This window comes from Phyllostomus hastatus, unplaced genomic scaffold (genome assembly GCF_019186645.2).
Source record: "Phyllostomus hastatus isolate PE091 unplaced genomic scaffold, TTU_PhHast_1.1 phas_scaffold_78, whole genome shotgun sequence".
Lineage (NCBI taxonomy): Eukaryota > Metazoa > Chordata > Mammalia > Chiroptera > Phyllostomidae > Phyllostomus > Phyllostomus hastatus.
The window spans coordinates 47,514,599-47,537,032 of record NW_025334041.1 but is presented as its reverse complement, the minus strand read 5'-3'; the positions used below and the strand labels follow the sequence as shown (position 1 = coordinate 47,537,032).

The following is a 22,434-nucleotide window of genomic DNA, read 5'->3' as shown; positions in this document are numbered from 1 at the left end:
CTTGTTTTGAGTTTTACTACTTAGAAAGCATGTTCTGCTTCATACTATAACCTTGCTTCTCTATAATCTTAGCCATAATTGAGATGAGATCTCTTGGATTATTTATACACATGGAATTCATTTATTCCTTCATTGAGAAACATATTTCAACACCTACTACGAGCCAACCATGCCAGTGGGAGGGTCTAATTCCTTGTCAAAAAATTAAACATTCGCCCTGGCTGGTGTGTCTGAGTAGACTGAGCACAGCTTGTGAACCAAAAAGTCGCTCGTTCAATTTCCAGTCAGGGCACATGCCTGGGTTGTAGACCAGGTCCCCTATAGGGAGCACATGAGAGGCATTAATGTTTTTTACTCTCTCTTTCTTCCTCTCTTCCCCTCTGTCTAAAATAAATAAATAAATAATTTGAAACGCTCACCTTTTAAAAAAATTAAACATTCATCCACAGAAAATACAATTAAACTACATGTGGCTTAATATTAAGAAAAGGTCCTGGCTGTGGGGTAAGAGACTTGTGGCTCCATCATTTAGACAGAACCTTTTTTCATGTCACTGTAACAATCTCATAAAGCCATAGTTCAGTAGCAAAAAAAAAAGGTGTCTATAGGGACGTACTTTGTCATTATTGATATTTTGTCAATTGGTTTGAACTTGTTTATCTGGTTGATCTTCCTGTCAAGTTCCACTTTCAAAGAGAAGCAACTACATGACCGATTACTTATATGCAAGTGGTCGAATAGTTATAACAACTCATAGAAGATTCTGTCACTGCATTTTACATTCTGCATTTACTGTTCTTGTTTTCCGTCATGCCCAGATTGAAACAGGGCAGAGTCTTAGCTCCACCAGCTTTGTAGAGAGCTGGTTGCTGCTAACTCTCTCAGCCTGAATGTTTCCCTGTGCAAATTTGCCACTGACCTGGAAAAGCTACTTGGGCTGCCTTCTGGGCTCTGTTAAACTGTGTGGGTCTTGATACCTCAGAAAAATTTATTCTGTTTGTTCTCTCTTGCTCTTAGACCATCATCTGCAAATAGCATAAGCAGCACCACATCTTCAAATCATAGTGGCTACACTCCGGAACCCCCTCTGCCCCCAGTTGGAGGTGACCTTGCCAGCCGACTGTCAAGTGATGAAGGGGAGATGGACGGAGCCGATGAATCTGAGAAGTTAGATTGTCAGTTCTCCACCCACCACCCTAGACCTCTTGGGGTAGGCCACTGGATGTTTCCCTCCATGCATGTTCCCCCTATGCTTTGCAGGTATTTAGGTGATCGTGTCAAAGGGCATACATTCCTAAGGAGAGGTCATCAGGACAAGCAACCCTGAGGTTAAATGATTGCCTTAGAAATACACTTGAAAAACACAGAAAGAGAGGAAAGGGATCCCAACTTACTATTTAATCCTTTAAGCACCTGAGTATTTGTGGTCCACCTTGAAGTAATAATGCTTGGGAAATGGTGTTTATTTAAGTGCACTGGGGAGCTGACCTTCTGGCTTTGCCCATCTAAAAATGGAGACTTTGATTTCAAGAGTTAGTCTAGCTCACCTGCATTGAGAGCCACCTGTGTAAGCAGAGTGCCAGGGGCCAGCCCTAGCTGTTTCTCCCATGTTGGTTCTGAGTTTTTATTGTTATTAGTGAGTGTGACCATATGACACTGGTCCTGAGTGTGTGTGTGTGTGTGTGTGTGTGTGTGTGTGTGTGTTAAGGAAACAAGGAGGCTTTTCATAGCGGCTTGATTGCTGATGAACAAAAAGGTCATTTTCTTCCCAATCCTTAAAAGAGCCCACTTTAACTATTCAGATCATTGAAATCAAGCTGAGAAACATAAAGAGGCATGAGCTGGAGACGTGTTTATGTTTGCCGTATGAGCACTTGAGAAGGAGATGCCTGGTGCTACCATCATAGAGCTGAATGCTGGGGGCCTGGCACATGGGACCCCATGGCTGGTTTGCTCTGGTGTCAGCTTGAACCCTGAAGGAATATTTTGACTCTTTCTGGAGCTCAGGGACTGTGTAGGTGAAATCGATCCTGCATCAAGAAAGAGTGACTCCCTCCTCCCTCTGTGAGATAAATGAAGACCAAATTCACTTCCTGTTGAGGGAACCTAAGGTTCACCAATAGCCTCTTGGCTAATTCAGAAGTAGTGAGGGATAATTAGGAATGCCTTTGATTGTCAGTAATAGAAACCTCAACTCATACAGTGCATGTGCTATGGTCATTTAATTGTCTCATGTCACAAGAGGTCTAGAGGTAGGTGGTTCCAAGCTGAAGGACACTGCTCTCAGTGTGTCTGCTACAGCTCCAGTCCTCACCCAGTAGCATTTACACAGGGTGGAAAGGTACAAACAAAAAGGGAGTCTTCATTTACAGGGATGAAAATCTTCCTGTGAACTCCCTGGCCAATTTCCCCTTACTTCTACCAGACTGGCTCACATGCTCACCCCGCACCACTCAACAGCAGGGAAGGATGGGATCCCAGTGACAGGGGATGGAGCCAGCCAGGATTCATCCCAAGGTTCTGGGAATAGACCTACCTTCCTGCTCACTGCTCCATGTCAGATATCAGAACAAAAGTGTGGTTCTGTTAGCCAGGAAAAAGCAGGGAGAGGTGGCAGTGGGGTGGCAGTTGGCAAGATTGGCAACCTGTGGGGTCTCCTGCAGTGGCCAATGGCAAATCTGCAGCTCCGTTGAGGGCATAGTGTGTGACCGGGAACAAGAGCCTCTCAGGGCATGTGACTTTGCATGTCTATGGAATTAGAGATACAGGTAACAAAGACAAAAAGGTACCTTTGGCTTCCAAGTCAGAAAGAGAGATTGAGCTCTCCCAGGAGGCCAGAATCTAGAATACATCAGAATGTTTGTCCACATGACAAGCTGCCAGGCTACAAAGGATTTGCTCAGCTCTGGCCAGAGTGGATTTGTGTGCCCTTAATGTTGTGCTGATTTAAACAGAAAGGCCACAGATGTGTTTCTTTGTTTTGTCTTTTCTCTCATGGTCAATAGCTATATTAAATCATTTTTGTAATGGACACTCATTCAGTGGGTATTTAGCAATGGGATGAAGGAAGAAGAGATGTCTAGACCTGGAAGAGCTCCCACACGATGCTGGGGGCCAGCTTCCCACTAGAGAATTCCCTTTGCATGTTTCCTTCCCTCATCACTAAGCACTTAATATGAAAATAAAGAAAAGACTTTTTCATCAAAAGTACCAGATTTGATAGGTGACAAGATTTTAACACAAAACCCCCAAAACATAAGCAGAAACAAAACAAAGGGAAGATCTCACATTTGCTCCTGAGAACTGTTCCAGGAAGGGTTGTGGAACAAGTGCCAACCCAGCACTGTGTCTGGGACGGAGGCCAGGAGCTGCTGGGAGGCCCGAGGAAAGGGAGAGAAGCTGCATTTGAGTTATAGAGTCATCTGCAGACTCGTCTGAGCTCTAGACCAGCCAAATGTCACCTTCTCAGAGGCTGCTTCTTGCATTTCTGGCTGTCCTAACATCATAATAAAATGATGTTTATTGAACACCTTACTGCCCATATTTCAGCCACATAGTTTAAATGTAATAGTTTGATTTAAACATTTTGTGGGACCTTACCTCTCCAATCCATCATTTTGCCCTGATCCCTACTGTCCTCATTGAAGAGAATGGGGTCCTTGGGCTTTATTCATTTATAATGAATAAACACAGCAGGCATTATAAGCATTACATATACCATAAGACCATGTAGTGTTTCCAAGGTGAAATGTAAAAAGTATGCAGTACGTGTGTTGTGGGAGTTCAGAGTGACAATGTTACCCAGATAAAGGTCATTGGAAACGAGAGTCTTGATAGGGCGCTGAGGGCAGGGAGGGTTGGGTTTGATGGGGAAGAAGGAAGAAGACAGGCAGACGGAACAACATGAGTATAAGTATGGAGGCAGTGATGTGTCCTGGGCAGCCTGCAAGTGCTTATAGGAAAGGAGATAAGGTCAGGACTAGGAAAGGAGGAGTCCAGTTAGAAATGATGTGGCTCTGTTGATGACAGATAGGAAAGGTCTGACCAGTTGGCTGAAGAACATCAGCATGAGCTCTTTCCATTACTGTGATAAGAAGCAAGGAACCACCAAGTTCCATAAGAAGATGGATGACTCAATAAGCAGGTGGTGCTGAAAAATCATCCTGGCTGCTGGTTGTTGTTGGTTTGGGTTTTTTCAACCTACAATGTTGGCTTAATCCCAGATGTAGAGAAGGAGCCCTCAGTGCCACAGAAAATTAAATGTCACTATTGTTGAGTCATAATGTGATGTTCTGCAGAAAATCCAGAGCTCAAACTAAAGCACCACATAAATATTTTTGGCTTCAGTACTGTTTGCTTCTTTATTTTCAGTTTAAGTGTACCCCTGTGTGTTTTTATGCAAATGTTATTTTTCTCTGTGTGGTTTATATTAGCTTATTAGCCTGTAATCAAAATTAAAACTTTTTTTCTCACAGTTTTGCTCATTCGGAAGTCGCCTCATGGGACGAGGGTACTATGTGTTTGATAGAAGATGGGATCGTTTTCGATTCGCACTAAACTCCATGGTAGAAAAACACTTGAATTCGCAGATGTGGAAGTAAGTGAACAGTTTTTGTGCAATGTAAGATCAGAGCTGCCCTACAACTATATGAACCCCAACTTTCTAAATGAGTTTCTGTAGTTAGCTTTCAGCAGAACAAAATTATTCTGAAATCAGGATTCATAATTAATTCTTAAATGTCAGCTTTTCTTAATGGCTTGCCTACAGTTTTTCAGAGACACATACGATGTGTGTTATGCTTTGTCTTATTTGGAGGTCACTTTTGTGTTGGTAATCTTCTAAATGAAAAGAGTATTAGGTAAAATCTTATTTCTTTAACAGTGATAAAGGGCCTTTTGGCTATGAGTAAGAACACCTAAAGATATTAAAAATATGTTTCTGTTTGTAATATTAAGGCTATAATGTCAATACTAAAAATTTCATGATGGTTTTGGACCAATTTCTAATCGCTTAATATCCTATGAAAAAAATATGTACATCAGCCAACAGGGCAGATCCTGAGCGATGTTGTGAAGTTGGTTAAGCTTGTCTTTGGCCCTTCCCACCTCCCTAGAACTCTGTACTCACACTTCTCTCTAACCTAAACCCAAGCTTACATTCCATTTGTCTAATGTCCCTTTATTCTCCAACACCTCCCAATGTATTTACATTTTCATAGGAGTTTCATAAAAAAGGAAGAAACCTTCTTAGGAAAATGCTGTTGTGAAGGAATGACAGGCTAGACCCTCTCAAACCTCAGCACATAAGAAACTGCCATTCTGGCCACTTGATAAAACAAGACCAGCCTGCTGGCTATCCCCACCCCCCACTCCTACAAAGGTGAGCTCTTAAGGTATCATAATTGCTTAAAATCATAGCTCTCTCAGATCTAAGCCCAGATGACTCAGAAAAGGCAACTCTGAATCCCTCACCCAGCCCAGTGAAGCCCAGGAGAGGCAAGGAAGGCATTCCTGAGACATGAGAGGGTACTGGCAGTGGGGATGGGAACAGAATTCAAAACTTGCCCTTCTCCCAGGTGTCCTCCTCTCTCCCAGACAGCTGTGATGCCTCTTCATCATGATGCCCAAGGAGCTTGCTACCTGAACTTCTAGAAGGAGTACGCTCCATTGTGTCTGCAGTAAACTCTCAGAGTAGATTTAGGACTAAATGAGAATACTTCCTATAAAGTAGGAAAGGGCCACAAGAGAAGCTTATCATTTCTTCCCATTTAAGTGACTGCCCAGTGTGTCTAAAAGGCACCCTTGATACCTACTTGTGTCCATTCTAAACAACAACAAATTGGTGCTGCATGCGGGGTTACCGTGTTCATGGTTATTTGTTAATTTATCCTTCTGCGATTGTTCCCCCAAGATGGCAACCAGCCCTGGTGACTCTCGCAGCTCTTTGCTCTCCTGTGTTGTGGAAGTGTAAAACCCAGGCACGTGGAAGGAATGTGTTGATCTGTATTTCACTACCTGCTGTCCTGTCAGCTCAAGCTCCATATTCCTTTCCTCCTCAGGCACAGAAACCCGAGCCACAGGGCATCAGGTCCCTCCCCCCTTTTCAGGACTTGCCTAACCAATCTACTGTCACTGAGCAACATTGGGGCTGCCTGGGTGTCAACTCTGGAGAGCGTAGCACCCCGCTGCCCTCTCAACCTCACTGCCCAAACCCCAGGCCCGGACGGGCCCGAACTTGGAGGGATGGCAGCCGATGGGGCCGTGGAAGACATTAGGAAGAAAAGGAACGGCCAAGACTCTTTTTTCTTTAACAAGCATTTAACTCTGCATCAGGAGACGCCAACACAGTATTCTCTTTCAGCCAGGTCAGCATCTGGAGCTCCATGCCAGCTGGCAGGGGAGGATGGGCACTGTCAGTAATTTATTCGCATCTGTGGGCTTTTTACGGGACTTCCCTAGGCCAGTGTGCAAAGCTTAAACCAGACGCAGCCCACAAAGCTGAAATCCACTGCCATTTGGCCCCTAAACAGACACATAAACTGCTTAGCATGGGGGGGAAGGGGGTCCCGGGGACAGTGAGCAGCCACTTGGCCCTTGCCCTGCTTCCCCCTGCTCTTCTCTCCTACCTCTGCTATCCACTTACAATCAGTGGGACAGGAAGGAAAGGGAGAGAAAGTGTGCCAAAAAATAGCCCCATCCGAACTCTGAGTGTCCAAGAGGCAAGATTAAGGACTTCAGCTCAGCTTGTCAGCACAAGTGAAGCATGAATTTATACTATTGAATGGGGAAATTACAAATTGGGACATTCAAAGAGATCCCAGTTAAGGTCTTGAATGGGGTCCTCTCTAAATGAGCCATCTGATATTTTTAAATAACTATTTATTACAAGTAACTGCCAAACCTCTGCCCACATGTACTTCTATCCAGACTCTAACTGGTAAGAAACTTGAGTTGAGGGAAGATTGAGTGGGAGGCCAACAGTCCACAACAAGGCAGCTGAGACAACAGGGCAAGTGTGCTGATGCCGCACGTGCTGAGACATGTTCCCTGGCACTGTTAGGAGGGGGTTGTACAGCGCCCGACAGTTCTAAGGGCGTGTTTAGACCTCTCCTGTCCAATTATATGGAAGTCCTTGCCCAGCATGCATAGTTTGTTGCTACTGAGAATTCACCTGCTCACCATTCACCCACCCATCCATCCATCCGTTCATTTATCATTCATTCATTGCAATAAGTGCAATTAACAGAGCACTTGTTTAGTGCTGATGGGATCTTCTACATTCTTTAGGCTTGAGAGAAAGTAGATTTTCAAACACCATTATGGCCACAGTGTGTTTGGCATCATTTTTCTTTTATCTTTGATCTCCTTGGTCTGATGTTTTCAAGGATTCTATTTGTCTATATTCAATGATTCCTTCGGATTCCACCCCAAAGACTGAAGCCATAGCTTCATCCAGTGGCAGGCAGAAAATGGAATCCTCGAGAGAGCAGTGCTATGAGAGGCATGTCCTTGTCAGCAGGGCCTCTTTCCAGAGTTCCCTGATGCCACAGCTGGGAGGGGGGCCTCTCAGGAGAAAAGGGACTGGAAAAGCCCCATCTCACACCTTGCTGCAAGCTCCTGGGTTGCAGATGCCAGACCTGCCCACCTTCCAAGTGCTGCTTTCAAAGGAGAGTGAATTCCTAGCTGCTGAAGAGCCCTAGCTATGCTGGAAATGATTCCCAGGGGACACTGGGAGGGGGCAAAGGTGAGAAATAAGAAAGAGCCAGTTTGACAATATTCACCTGACTCCTGAGGTCAGTATTCTTTCCTGCAAATCTGGAACAAATGGTGATCCCCAAGGCTCCATGCTCCTCCTGGTCCCCAGAGTGACATCAACATCAGGCCATGGCTTGGAAGTGGGAGCCACTTCTACCACCAGTCAAAGGATGGAGTTTGCAGGGAGGCCCAAAGAGTGGCCCACCACCTGGTTCTGGCCTTGGCTCCACAGAGTGTAAGCGGCATGGCGTTTGCTCCTAAGCACCCCAGCCTCCAGAAGGTCCTCCAGGACCTTCCCTGTCCATGTATTCTCCTATGCCCAAACCCTACATTTGTCTTCAGAACAAACTAGAAATTCCTGATCCCCTTTTCTGGATACATGAGGGTCCCTGGTCTCTCACCCCTTTCTAACACAGAAACAAGAAGACCTGTTGAAGGGCAGCCACATTCCAATTATAGCTCCTCTGAGTGAGAGCTGACATAGGGTGGGCAGGGGACAGGAAGAAGTCAGCCCTCGGTCTGAGCAAGTTAACATCTGCATCATTTCCCAGCCCCGACCCTCTGCTGCCCTGCAGCTTCCATGGCCTGGCCAGCAGGAGCCAGTAGCCACAAGCTAACATGGAAATGCCTCTCTATGGAACAAACCAAAGGCTGCAGACAGGAAATACAGGAGGAGGCTGGCCTGTGAGCAGAGGGGTGTTTCCCACTGTGCCTAGAGCCAAGAGCAGTGAGGGGTGGCAGGGGACAGGAGGGCAAAGGCTTCTCTGGCCCATGTGTGTACGTGACAAAGCCTTGTCCTCACACTTCTCACTTCAAGCCAGGACCTAAGTGTGAAATGACCACTTCTCATTAAAACCACCTTCATCATGGCCCCCCACCCCTTCAAAAAAGGAGACCAATACTGTTGGAGAAATTTATATTCTAAATCACTATTGCCTTTTATTCATGAACCTGAATCAGCCATTATCCAGTAGCCAAGCATGGAGAAAAGGATCGGAAAACCTGAAAGTGTTTGAAAAGAGCTTGCTGGGTATGGCAATGCGGGGAGCCACAGGGACTAAGGAAGGGCCATAATTCAGATTTTGCCATCCTTCAAGGCTTCATTTTCCATAGTCTGGTCCTACGGGGTTTTCTCTGTAGCCCTGATACTCGCACTTAATCAAGCCTCTGAGGAATGCCAAGCCTGTTTCTCACTGTTTCTCTTTCACTCTTCTTTCATGTTTAGGAAGATCCCTCCTGCGGCAGATAGCCCCATGCCCTCGCCAGCAGCCCACATCACCACCCCTGTTCCAGCATCCGTTTTACAGCCTTTCAGCAACCCCAGTGCTGTGTATCTTCCTTCAGCTCCCATCAGCTCGAGACTCACCTCTTCTTACATAATGACATCAGCCATGCTCTCAAACGCAGCTTTTGTGACATCGCCGGACCCGAGTGCCCTCATGTCACACACCACAGCTTTCCCTCATGTGGCTGCAACCCTCAGCATCATGGACTCAACCTTCAAGGCCCCATCCGCGGTGTCCCCGATACCAGCCGTCATCCCTTCCCCATCCCACAAGCCATCCAAAACCAAAACCAGCAAATCCTCAAAAGTCAAAGACCTGTCTGCCCGTAGCGACGAGTCTCCAAGTAACAAAAAGAGGAAGCCACAGTCCTCAACTTCCTCCTCCTCCTCCTCATTCTCCTTGCAGACATCCCTCTCGTCTTCATTATCAGGGCCCCACAAAAAGAACTGTGTTTTGAATGCCAGTTCAGCTTTGAACTCCTATCAGGCAGCCCTTCCCTATAACAGTCTGTCCATGCACAACTCAAACAATGGGGTGAGCCCACTCAGTGCCAAACTGGAGCCCTCAGGACGGACCTCGCTGCCCAGTGGCCCCACGGACATAGGGAGACACGTGGGCTCGGTGGGCAGTGGCAGTGACTCCTGTCCCCTCTCAGTGCCCTCCCTTGCAGGGGACCTCTCTCTGGCCTCACACAATGCCGTGTCTTCTCTGCCCCTCTCTTTTGACAAATCAGAAGGAAAAAAGCGTAAGAACTCAAGTTCTAGTAGCAAAGCCTGTAAAATCACTAAAATGCCTGGTATGAATAGCGTTCACAAAAAGAACCCGCCCAGCCTTCTCGCACCGATGCCCGATCCCGTTAACAGCACCTCCTCTCGACAGGTAAGGGACCCATCCTGGCACTTCCTTCTCAGTCTCCAGGGCAGGGGGAGCTGGGCAGCACCCCTGCTTAGCCAGGTGACTCTCTCTCATTTTCCCATATGCAGTTGTCCCCCTCTGCTCCAAGGGCAATTTACTTAAATACTTTCTGCAACGCTCACTTTGTGCTAGGTGCTCTTGTAAGCATTACGCAAATATTTTCTCATTTAATCCTCACAACCCAGTGCAGTTGGTATAATTGTTATCACCACCTTATAGATGAGTAAACTGAGGCATGAGGAGATTCTGAGTTCCACACTCCACTCCCATTTTATGTCTTGAGGTTCTGAGGATGATTTTATTAAAGAGTTCTATTGCCAAGAAGTTTCATCTCATCTTTCGGAGTCCCCTTAGGAAGAGCTGAGGCCCAAGCAGGTTAAATCATGACTGGGGTCCCACCTGAGGGGTGATAATAGCTTATGCTTCCAGCTCCCAGGTGACTGCTTTTCTCACTTCATCTGACAGCCTCAGGGCCCCCTCTTACTGATGTAACTTTTTGTTTCTGAAAGTAAAACTAACTCACACCAACCAGCACAGAATTGTTCAATGCCATTGTACAAATAGGATGGTATATTGTGAGGAAAGCTATGGGAATGTGGCATGGCCCAAGAAGAATCCATGTTTCTTTCCCTTGAGTTCTGTTCACATCCTCGAGTCTAGTTTGTCTCCTCAGGCTGGGGAAGCCACTTAAGAAAGTCCCCACCTTCACCAGACTAATGCCAGGTGGGCATGGAGGAGGGGCCGAGTCTGGCAGGAGGACCAAAGTCTGCAGGCCTGCCCAAGGGGCTTAGGCGTGCCAGGGCAGCAAGCAGACTGTAGCAGCAGCCCCAGACTCACAGCCACAGAATGAAGTGGGCCAGACCCTGAGCCTAGCCCCGCCTGGGGATGAGGACTTGGGAGAGATGAGGGGCAGTTGTTAAAAAGATGTTTTACTGTTTTGTGTCATTTTTATATGAGACTTGTTAAAACCTCACGAAGAGAACATCTTGAGGGGGATTCACAAATCACAAGTAAACACTTGAGAAACAGCAAGTTTGGATCCCAAGGGCCAGACAAGCTGCAACTGAGGCCAAGGTGAGAGAGGGGGAGATGTACGTAGGTCGTCTCACTAGAGCCTGTGCTGCCTTCTGACTCCCCCGTCCCAGGGGTGCAGGGGGAGGGGGACCAGCACCCACAGGGCCCTATGCTGAGGCTTAACTGTGGGTCAGTGCCACCTCCAGGTCTCAGGGCGGACGGCATAGCCAGGACTTCCGAAAATTGAACGTGCACATGAATTACCTGGGAGTTTGTTAAAATGCAGGTTCTGAGTCAGCAGGTCTGGGGTGGGGCCTAAGACTCTGAATTTCTAACAGGCCACTTGTTTGCAGGTCACACCCTGAGCAGCAAGGCAGTAGTATCACCCATTAAGTATTAGCTGCTAGAGAAAGTCCTAGCAGCTAATACTTATGGGATGGGCTCTGTTCCAAGTAGTTCAGATATATTAACTTATTTATTCCTTACCTGTTTTGACCCACCCCGTTTTATAGATGAGTAAACGAAGGCACAGGAAAATTAAGCAGTGTGCCCAAAGTCACACAGCAAGTAAATAGTAGGGTTGGGATCCAAACCAGGCAGTTTAGCTCTGGAGTCTGGGCTCTTACCCCCCTTGCCTCTGTGTTAATGGAGTGCCTCTGTATTGAGTGAGCGTTGCTTGCTCTTTTGACCCTTTGGTCTGCAGGAACACATGAAATGTTCAGCAAACACTATGAATCAGTCACCACCAGTGGTGGTAAGTGGAGCAGGGTAAGAGGATCAGGCAAGCCTCCGCCAGTGAGTGCCCATCAAGAAGGAATTCAAAAAAGCTGATGAATGTAATGGGCTGCCTCAGGTCTAGCCTGCATAGGTTCTCTAATGCAGGTGATACCTGGGGCTTGTCCCCCCAGGCCATTAAGAAGAGGCTTTGTCCAGGGTGACTGCCAGTGATTCTCAAGTGTTGGAGAAAAAAGCTTTTGGAATCTCTTAATTCTCTTAGGAGGTTGGAAAGGGTGTGGCTTGAGGTTGAGAAATTCAAGGGAAACCTGTTATTTGGCGACCGATTGAGGGCCTGTTTACTTGTATCTGATAGGTATAAGGCTAGAATTTGCACAGAAGTACTAAATTAAACAAAAGAACTGTGAATGTAAGGCAAATGTCTTTATGCAAAGTCAAGTTAAGTAGAGGACAGTTCTTATAGGCCAAAGACAGGAGCTGCCTGTGGAATGGTACTCACCTGAGGACTAGCCCAACAGGTTCCAAGGAAGCCAGTGAGTAAGGGGAGAAGCTGGACCGCCACACTCGCTCACTCCCAGTGCACTGTCCAAGGACCCAGCTCAGCCTCCCACTTCCTGATGGGGAAGACCTGTGCCATCTTGCTATTTTTCTTAGGAACAGTAAGGTGTGCACTGTGTCTCCTAGCCAAGAACACTGACCCAGAAAAAGACCCAGGCTTTTATTCCCCACTGGTCCAGGGAAGTCTGGGCCAGAGGCAAGGTGGGTCTGCAACTGTGTTCAGAGGTGGATAAATCTGTATAACCCATTGGCAGCTGATGGGAAAACTGGGCCTCTGCTGAGTTAGATGCTCCTGAGGGGAGGGGCAAGCCTCTAGCCAGATGCTTTTGTCCTCACCCCTAAAACTCCCAGTATCTACATCTAGGAAGCAGAACTAAGAATGCCCCTCCATGATGAGAGGGGCATCTTCAAAGTACCCCCTGAAACATGTTAATTTTCTCTGCCATTTAAAGTGGAAACAAGTTCCAAATGGATGTGAGGAGAATGAGCATGTTATCACGCAGCCCCTCTCCTTTCCCCAGCAACATGCAGGATGGCAGGGACGGGAGGGGAGGTCTTTCCCCAGCTTGCTCACATATCTGAGTAGGGCTTCGCTGGTGTCTTTCAGGTGGGGAAAAATAGCAGCCTAGCTTTGTCACAATCCAGCCCTTCAAGCATGTCCAGCCCAGGACACAGCCGACAGGTAAGTTACTGGGGAGCAAAAGTTCATAGGGTCATCAGCAGGGTGGAAAGAATGTGGGTGTTGGAGTCAGACCCTGGTCCAAATCTCATCTCCAGTTAAGAGCATGGTTGTCTTGCTTCCCCAACTAGTAGTTAGTAACTGTGTGCCCTTGAGCAAGTTACTTAACTTCGCTGTGCTTCAGCTTCCTCACATTAAGATGGGGATTATAATGGCCTCTACCTCATATGGCTTTTTGAAGATGACCATTTATTCACATAAAGCCTCTGGAAAATGCCTGATATAACACACAAGTTTAGCTATTATTATTATTATTAGCAGCTGTGTAATATTAGTCAGATTGCTTCTCTGAGTCTGACTTTTTCTTATCTATTAAATGGCAAAATCAATAGCTGCCTCCTAGGGTTATCGTGAAAATTAAGTAAGATGATGTTGACTAAAGGGACTTGCTCAGGGCAGATATCAGTGTCTTCTCAAGGCCTCTGGTATGAATATTCAGCATAGATTTAGGAGTTTTTATAAACTTGAGATATGAGAGTAGCCAATGCATAAATGATTTTCTCCAGTGGCCTGTGTGTGCATCCAGGGGAGACCAGAGAGAGTTGGGGTAGGGGTCTGCATGTTGCACATGATTGCAAAAGATACAAATACAGCTGTGTTGTGTTGTCTTGGGTGTGCTTTAGGTTTTATAAATAACAAATTGCAATGTGTTCCTCTACATTTTGAGCTTTGGGGTTTCCCCACAAATCTGGGATAGAGTTTAGATGAAGATTATAGAGAAATAGTCTTTGTATCCCCCAGATATAGGCAGATGTTTCATTTATTTTGAGATAGTAATGCCCTTTCAAGGCCTGAGCACCTGCTGCCCACCTTCCGGGCTGGTGGGGGTGGGGGTGGCTTGTCTATGCTCAGGCAGTCTGACACTCTTTGCCGCAGGCCTCCTGCATAGGTGGCCAGTGCACCTGCCCAAAGCTCCAGGCACACCCATGGAATCCCAAAATGCTGGCAGTCAGCCTAAACAACAAATGTAGTAGTAGTAATAATAATAGCTATCATTTGTTGAACACTTTCTCTGCAGGTGCTGTGCTAAACACCATTTACATACGTTTAAACCTTTTAAACTGTGAGAGGCAAAAAGGATTATCCACATTTTGTAGGTGCAGATGACTGGACTAAGACTCTGTCTCCAAAGTCTCTATGCTTGACCCGACACTCAGCTTCTTAGGTGATTCTCTATGCTGTCCGTAAGTTAGATAGGAAACATCCCAAGTGAATGAATAGAGACAAAAACTGAAGACAGGTCACTTACTCGCACCCTCTCTTCTAGAGAGGACCCCCTGAATATCTACAGGATTTGTCCCTGCATCTTCCTCCACAGCAAGGATCTTTGTGGCCACCCTACATTTATGGAGCCCTTTATAGCCATGCCCTCATTTGCTCATTACAGCTGCCTGTAGCCAGTTGCAGGAGTTGGGATGGTGTCCTTTTTGTTATTGATGAGAAAACTCACTCTTCTTCAATCCTTATGGCAATCTCAAACTTTTCTTTTTTTCTTCTCTCTCTCTCTTTTTTTTTTTCCTTTTCTAGAAGACCACAAACAGAACTGGCAGGATAAGGACTCTTCCATAACAAGATGAAGCCACTTCCAAACCAATGCCTGGCTACCCAACCCCACCAAGGAGGCCAGAGGTGGGGGAGGAAAGGGAGTGGGCAGTGGGGAGTCCATTTCCTGGGCCCTGCCTGTGACTCTGGCCTTTCTTCTTCTATTTTTAAAGACCAATTCTTAGTTTTGGAGAAAAAGAAAAAGGCAAGAGAATGCGAATTTGCAATTTACAGGAAATACCAGTGTTTTGGGGTTTTTTTTTTGCATTGTCTTTTGTTTGCCACATGTACACATTCTTCCAAAGCCTGGGGTCACTCCTCCACCTTCTGATTTAGCTACTGCACCATCGTTTTGCTCCAGCCACAAGAACAGACAGTGCAGGACATCAGTTCCTGGTGGGCATCGTCAGAAACTCTTGAACTTGAGCACGTGCAGTGCTCCTTTCTTTGTCCTCACTCATCCATCCCTTCCTTGACTTCCCCTCCCACCTGCCACTCACTGGGTCTCCAAGGCCATCAGAAGAAGCTGCCGCTCCTCAGTTCCCCTCTGGACAGTGTGCTGGAAGGAGGCTTTGCTGTGGAGCAGCCTATGTTTGGGGAGTGAGAGCAGAGGTGGAAGGGTGGCTCAGTGCACTCACCAGTTTCCTGTGGTGCACCAGCATGGCAGGAGCCAGACAGATGCTATTGGTAAAATTGAGAAAAGTGGCCTTTTAAAGATGTGGTTTATCCAATACCACTGTCCAGCTGTACAGCTCAGAGAGGATATGGGCCTGGGAGTTGGGTCAGGTCTGGAATGGGCCTGGGAGTTGGTAGGAAGCAGAGAATGGGGCTAAGAGAAGATATCCCTCAAAAGATGGTGGGAACTGGGTGGCTGTGGTCATCCAAGCTTGCTAGGAATCCATGCTGCAAAACCCCTTCCTGGGTATCATGTACAAAGCTGGGCAAGTCAGAGAGGGAAGCACCCAAGGGAGAAGGTGGGAGACCCCAGGAAGCTACTCTGGAGAAGGCACAGTGCTACCAGCTGTAGAAATTCTCAGACTGCCCTCCAGGAGGACTAGGCAAGAGGAGAAGGCCCAGGGCAGGAGCTGGGGGAAGCTCCATGGAGGGCTGTGTGTCAAACCCCTGGTGAGAATAAATACTAGCAAGGCTCACCTACCTCTGTGCCTGGGCCACTCGGCCCTGTGAATCTGAACATCCATACATCAGGGTGCGCTGGGTTAGCAGAAGCCACAGCTCAGACACAGCTGCCCTGCTGGTAAAGCCGAGCCCCTGCCTGATGAGGAAGAGCCATTAGGAAGAGAAGCTGCTGCTCTGCAGCCAAGAAACTTCACACTGGAGTTTTGAAAGAAACATCAGTACTGTAACCTCTAATCAGGAATCATAGTTGGTAAAGTAACTCACAATATAAAAAAAATGTTCTGTGCTATTCATCATGTAACTTTGCAAACAATATAACAGCACAGATAATAGGAGTTTTGCTTCATCCCTAAAGCATAAATGAAAGCCAGTTTTGCAGCTGGACACAAACCTTCATCCCCACCCTGACGTTTTCCTTTCTCCCACCCTCCAACCCAAAGATCAGACTACTGTTAAGTTTCACCACACAATTGGATTTTACTAAGACGGGAGGCAAATGGAGTGATTTGCATCAATGAAATTGCACTGAAAGTGTTTCTTATAGGATTACTAAAATTTTTTAATATAAAATGAAGATTTTTAAAAAATCATGAGTTGATATTAGGTTCCAGGACATTAGTTCAGATGATTTCATTTTTATTTCTACAGTGTTAAAAGTGCACTTATATGCTGGTTTATTTACATCTTAGAAAAAAGAGACTGCAAATTGAAGGGAAGATATGTTACTTTTTCTTTTTAAAAAAAGGTTAAGGCAGATTTAAGACTTATAAATGTTTAAGAAATTATAAACAAGATTTGACCCTTTGAAAAAAAGTTTAGAAGATATTCCTAAAGTAAATTTTTATAGTGTTAATTTTGTAATAATTTATGTTTTACTATATTACAGAGCTAACTGACCAGAATAGTTTCAAAAACAATATGAAACTTAGGAAAGTTTAAGCAATGTTTATATTTTTAAAATGTTCTTTGAATTATGTTTTTATTGTACATTTCTTCAGACTGAAAAGTGTGTACATATCTTTGTTATTTTTGCACAATTTTTGTCTTGTTCGGTTTTAGAAGTCTGTTTTTCTATAATTTATTTTGAGTTGTAAAAGCTGCAGGAGTAAAAACAAAAAAATCTCAGCAACAAAATAACCCTCTGATTTATAAACTCTTACATTCAAAGAGGGAAAACAAAGGTTGAGAGATGAAGTATCTGCTTCTGAGAATGTTTCGACAGGGACTCAAGGAGCAGTTCAGTAATAGGCTTAAACATTTTAGTTAGCTCTGCATCTTGCATTACAAGCTGGAAGAAAGAGGCTCCCCGCCGAATGCTGCTGACTTGGTGAAAGACTGGCTCTGACCAAGGTGAGGACATTTCTGGAAAACTGAGCAAAAAGGGAAAACCCACCATGTTTCTTTCCTCACAGTCAACCACAGGTTTACTTTATAATGATGTATTCAAAACTCACAGCTTGAAAAATTGAATGCAAATAAAAGGTTTTCTTTGGTTTTGTTTTAATGGAGTTCAATTGAACCAGCCTCTAAAGCACTATGAGGATGACCCCCTTTGGGTACTTCTGTTCTGCCCACCCCCACCCGACCCCCTCAGCCCTCTCTCCCAGCCTCTTGACTGCACACGCCCATTTGCCTGAAGATCTCGTGACTTGCCGCCAGCCACAGAGGCGGGAAAGTTCTGGTTGTTAAGCATAACCTAATGCATAGACCTGTCAGCCATAAAAACAAAGCGACTTGGATAACTTGTATGCCTTCTTTTGTATCAATGTACCAATTGTAAATAACGCTGATCAACCTTTGTAGAGAATAGTTTATACAGCATATTCTATTATTGCTGATTCTCAGTGAACTCTTGTTTTAAAAAAAAGGAAAAAAAGAAATTTTCTATTTACACCTTCTATTTTGTTAATGCCGTTGGCCCATGGCACTTTAACAAAACTGTGGGTTTTACGTAGCTGGCCAGTCATGGGGTATATTAAATAACTTGTTGCACAGAGAAGAATTTGCACCTGCTCATTTGTCCTTTCCTACTACTGATTTTAAAACCTTTTCCAGAAGAATTTTAAAGAAAGCATGTCCAAACATTCTAAACAAATGCCACACTTGTCGAGTGGGTTTCTTTTCTATGATCCATATTTTGTAACACTAAGTATTTTCCTTCTTTGTCCCAGACCTTTATGTATTAGCACTATCAGAATTCATTCCATGCCTGTGATATTGTAAGCAGAATAAATGTCTAAAGTAGGTGTAAATAGTAAATTCTATGGCTTACACTTGTAAAAAGGAAAGAACAAACGTGTATCTACTGATACTGCCATGGTTCAGCATCAGGCCTGGAGACATTCTCCAGTGAGCGATTGTATTTTTCTTTTTGAGCTTTTTTTCTTTTTTTTCTTTCTTTTTTTTTTGTAACATGGCTTTGTAAATAAAATAATTTATATGTTTGTAAAAAAAAGTCTTCGGGTTTTCATAAAATTTAGATTTTTTTTTCTTTTGGGGGAATATATTCTCACCAGATGAGACTTCCTGCTAGGGCATACTGGTACATTTGAGGAATAGAAAAGAGTGAATTCATTCAACAAATATTTATGGAGCATCCTGGCTGTGGCTGCCCCTGAGCTAGGCGCTCTATGCTTAGTGATGACAAACAGACATAGTCCCAGCTGCTTTCTGGAAGCAGCCCAGTAGGAGAGACAGTAAATAAACACATGATCAAATGTGTAATTACAGATTGTGGCAAATGCCATGGTTCTGTGAGAGAAAATAGGAGAAACTGACAAAGTGTGTGAGGGGAGTGCTGTCAAGGAGTTTTCTCAGAGCAAGTGAGCTAAAGGCACAGAACGTGTGGAGAGAATCCCAAGCAGAGACTGTCCAAGGTATGAGAAATTCGTGTAAATTCCTAGACCCTAAGGAAGATCCACAGTGGGTGGGGCAGGGGGAGAGAGAGGGACAGGAGGCAAGGAAAAGGTCATGAGAGGCTCTTAGAGTTTTTATTTTGCAATTAATTCAGTGGGAATCCTTTGCCGGCGGGGCTTTTAATAGGGACACAGTATGATCTGATGTGTTAAAAGATCACTCTAGCTGCTGTGTGGAGAATCAGATGGAAGCTATTGCAAGAGACCAGGTGAGACATAATGTTAGTGTGGTCTCAGGATGGTGACAGCACATATAAAGAGAAGTGAATAGATTCAATTCTCTTTAGATAGAAGTAAATAGATACAATTTACATATTAAATTGACAAGACTTGCTTAGGATTTGGATGCAAGAGTAAGGGAAAGAATGACTCTCAGGTTCTGGCAGAGCAATTGTGTTGGGTGCAGATTTCTTCAGATGTGGAAACCCAGAGAAGGAAAAGGTATTTTTTTTTTGGTGGGGGGGGGTGGTTTGTAAAGATGAGAAGTTCTGTTTTGTGCACGAATAGTTTGTTCATGTATGAGACAACTATGAAACACCTAAGCTCCTATATGAAGAGGCGAGATCTACACATGATGAAAGCCATCCACAGTTCTAAGCTGGAGGCATCAGTTTGGGAATCTTTAGTATATGGATGATACTTAGGGCCACAGGTGTGGATGTGATTACTTACGAGAATGTAGAAGGAAAAGAGCAGTCATTTAGAGGTTAGGTAGAAGCAAAATGCTAGCAAAGACCCCTAAACTGAAGTGTTCCCAATGAGAAGAGAACCCAACAAGAAGTGGTTCCCCTGGAGCCAAGACTGTAAGATGTTTCAAGGAATGAACAATTGACTGCTGCAAAATGGGGGCTGTAGATGGGATCACCTGGGTTTGCAACACAGAGATCACTGGTGACTGTCAGTTTCCTAGGCTACCATAGCAAATTACCACAACTCGGTGGCTTAAAACAATGTAAATTTATTCTCTCAGAATTCTGGAGACCAGAAGTCCAAAGTCAAGCAGGGCTGCATTCCCTTCAGGGGCTCTGGAGGAGCACCGTTCCTTGCCTTTCCCAGTTTCTTGTGACAGCTAGCAGTTCTTGGCTCACAGACGCACCACTGCCATCTCTGACTCCATCTTCACGTGGGCTCCTCCCCTGCATTTCTCCTCTACCTCAGAGCCCCCATGGCCTAGCTCTAATGAGGACATCTTCATTGGACTTAGAGCCAACCCTAAACCCTGGATGATATCATCTCAAGATTCTTAACTTAATTACATCTTTTTTTCCAACTAAGTTCACACTCACAGGTCTAAAGGTTAGGGTGTGAACATATCTTTTAGGGGGTTGTTGTTCAACCCACTGCAGTGATCTTAGCAATGCCTGTGTGATGGAGTGGTGGGAGCCAAGGCCAGCGTGGGGTAGTCTGAAGGAAATTCAGTTGTAGAGACATGTCTTACGGAAATTAAAAAGCACACGGGAGTGTTGGGATTTGGATTGTTTTGCTGTTGTTGTTTATCTTGTTTTTCAAGGAAGAAGAGGCCAGATTACAGCTCACATGCTGGTGAGACAGCAGGAGAAAGGCCCAGTTACCCGAGAAGGGAAGTCCTTGAGAAGGCAAGAGGGAGGTGAGAGGTGAGCTCAAACATATGAGGGGATATTGGCCTTTATACTGTAAAAGAGAAATTGAAGCACATTGACACTTTTAAGAGTTTACTTGAGCAGCGCCAGGCCCAGATGTGGTTAGGAGCACTCCACTGACCGGAGTTCAGGGAGAGACTCTTATACAGGAAAGGCAGAAGCAAAGTAGGAACAATATTGACTGGCCACAGTCAATTACAAATGGGGAAGGAAAGCATGGTTCCGAGACATTTTTTGTGGAAAGAATCAGATGCACATTTTTGTTTTTGTCTGCAATTTTTATGTCTTTTGGTTCTATCTAACTCAATAAACTGAGAAAATTTTGTTACAGATTAAATGCACCACACTAAGGACAGGACTGAATACCTCTGTGAAAGGGAATAACCAGAGAGGGAGCTTTCAGGGTCCACACTCATCTTCAGACACTTGGAGGATGTTCCTACCAGGTCCACGCTGAGCCCATCATTGTTTAACATTTTTTAAAGATTTTATTTATTTTTAGAGAGGGAAGGGAGGGAGAAAGAGAGAGAGAGAGAGAAACATCGATGTGCGGTTGCTGGGGGTCATGGCCTGCAACCCAGACATGTACCCTGACTGGGAATTGAACCTGCGACACTGATTCGAATCCCGCGCTCAATCCACTGAGCTACACCAGCCAGACTAACATTTTAATTAATCAACAGGCATTCAGAGTAAACTTGGTTAATTAAAGCCATGAATATACAACAGGTGGATTTATAGAATGGGTGTTACCTCTGGGGAGACTGAGGAAGGTTTCTGGTGCTAGAAATGTTCTGTATCTTGACCTGGGAGCCTGTTAAATGAGTATAATCATTGGTGAAATATTTATCAGGTTGTATACTTAAGATTCATTCATTTCACTGTGCACTTTGAAATTTAAAAGTTTACACAGACACAAAAGCTGAATGACAGCCTTGGAATAGAATTGTTTTAGCAGAAAGAACAAGGTTTCAAAGCATTTTGAGGAGAATACTAATGAGAAGCCCTTTTCTCCCCAAATCCCCCAGAGGCAGTAGGTACCACAGAGAAGGAGGTGCAGCCATGGGTTGAAAATGGGAAAGGGTGTTTGAAAGTCTCATGTGAGGTTGTTGGACCCCCAGAGCTCCCTTTCCCTCCCACATGCAGCCAAGTAGCTACTCACCACCACCACCCCATACCCTTCAGCAAGGGACTGAAGGGTTATTTTTTTTTTAATTGAATGGAACATGGAGATTCTGGGTTACCAGGCCCCGTAGAGAAAGTTACCTTGGGGTGAGGTGGGATGAGGCACGAGATAGTCTATTTTCATCATAAACTGTAGAATATTTATTTGTCATGCTGTTTTGATATCTTAAAAATTTAGAGCATAATATCAATATGCATAATTAACAATGAAATATGTGGACACCATTAGGTGAGCTCACCTTAGTGTTTACCAGAGTACAGTACAATGCAATGCTTGGCTCTGGGCATGGCAGCTTAAAAAGTCTGCATACAAAACCAGAGAAAAACTGCAAGTGATCAAATATAAGTGATACGGTGAACAATTGTGGAATGGCCTTTCCTGGAAGTAGTTAAAAATGGAATGGCTCAGATGGCTTTAACAGCAATCCTTCATAGGAGGACTTGCCCAATAGAAATTGGATGCTGAGAAAACTTGGTTTGGATTACCAAAAGGGCTACACTGACATTTGGGGGCTTTTTCATCCAAAACCATCTATATTTCATGTTTCCTTGGAGTTAAGTTTATCTATAGGGATCTCCTTAGAGTTCCAAAGGGCTGTCTTGTTCAATGCTATATGTTTCCTAAAATAGTGGTGGGCATACAGTTGGCATAATAAATGTTTGTTGAATTACACCTGGAGTCAGGCCCTGGCCAGATGTCTCAGTTGGTTGGAGTGTTGTCCCCATACACCAAAAAGGGATTCAATCTCCCGTTGGGTCGAGTACAGGAGGCAACTGATTGGTGTTCCTGACATTGATGTTCCTCTTCTCTCTCCCTTCCTCTCTAAGATCAGTAAACATACCCTTGGGAAAGGATTAAAAAAAAACTGGACTCAGTGGTATGCTGGTAAATGTGGAACATCCAGCATTGAGAGTCACTGGGGAAGTATTTGCTGATTTCTGTGATGTTAATACACCCACCATGGCCAACTTCAAGCTACCAGCTTGACCTTGCTGAACACAGAGGGGGAAGAGAGGTGCACAGCTGACTCTTG

General features: G+C 44.9%; 1 protein-coding gene across 11 annotated transcripts in view; it reads left to right on the top strand.

Moving 5' to 3' along the window:
- The window catches only part of ATXN7L1 (ataxin 7 like 1), a 232,518-nt gene extending 214,382 nt beyond the window's left edge, over positions 1-18,136 (top strand). For 8 of the 11 annotated variants that reach the window (XM_045826986.1, XM_045826984.1, XM_045826983.1 and 5 more), the window contains 6 exons: positions 1,018-1,210; positions 4,476-4,597; positions 6,060-6,365; positions 8,981-9,920; positions 12,871-12,945; positions 14,530-18,136. In XM_045826986.1, the coding sequence (XP_045682942.1) occupies positions 1,018-1,210; positions 4,476-4,597; positions 6,060-6,365; positions 8,981-9,920; positions 12,871-12,945; positions 14,530-14,571 (1,678 nt within the window). In that variant the 3' untranslated portion in view covers positions 14,572-18,136. Of the gene's footprint in view, positions 1-1,017; positions 1,211-4,475; positions 4,598-6,059; positions 6,366-8,980; positions 9,921-10,913; positions 11,034-12,870; positions 12,946-14,529 lie in introns of those variants that run through there. The other 3 variants (XM_045826989.1, XM_045826987.1, XM_045826985.1) reach the window with 2 other exon arrangements.
- The last annotated feature ends 4,298 nt before the right edge of the window (positions 18,137-22,434 follow it).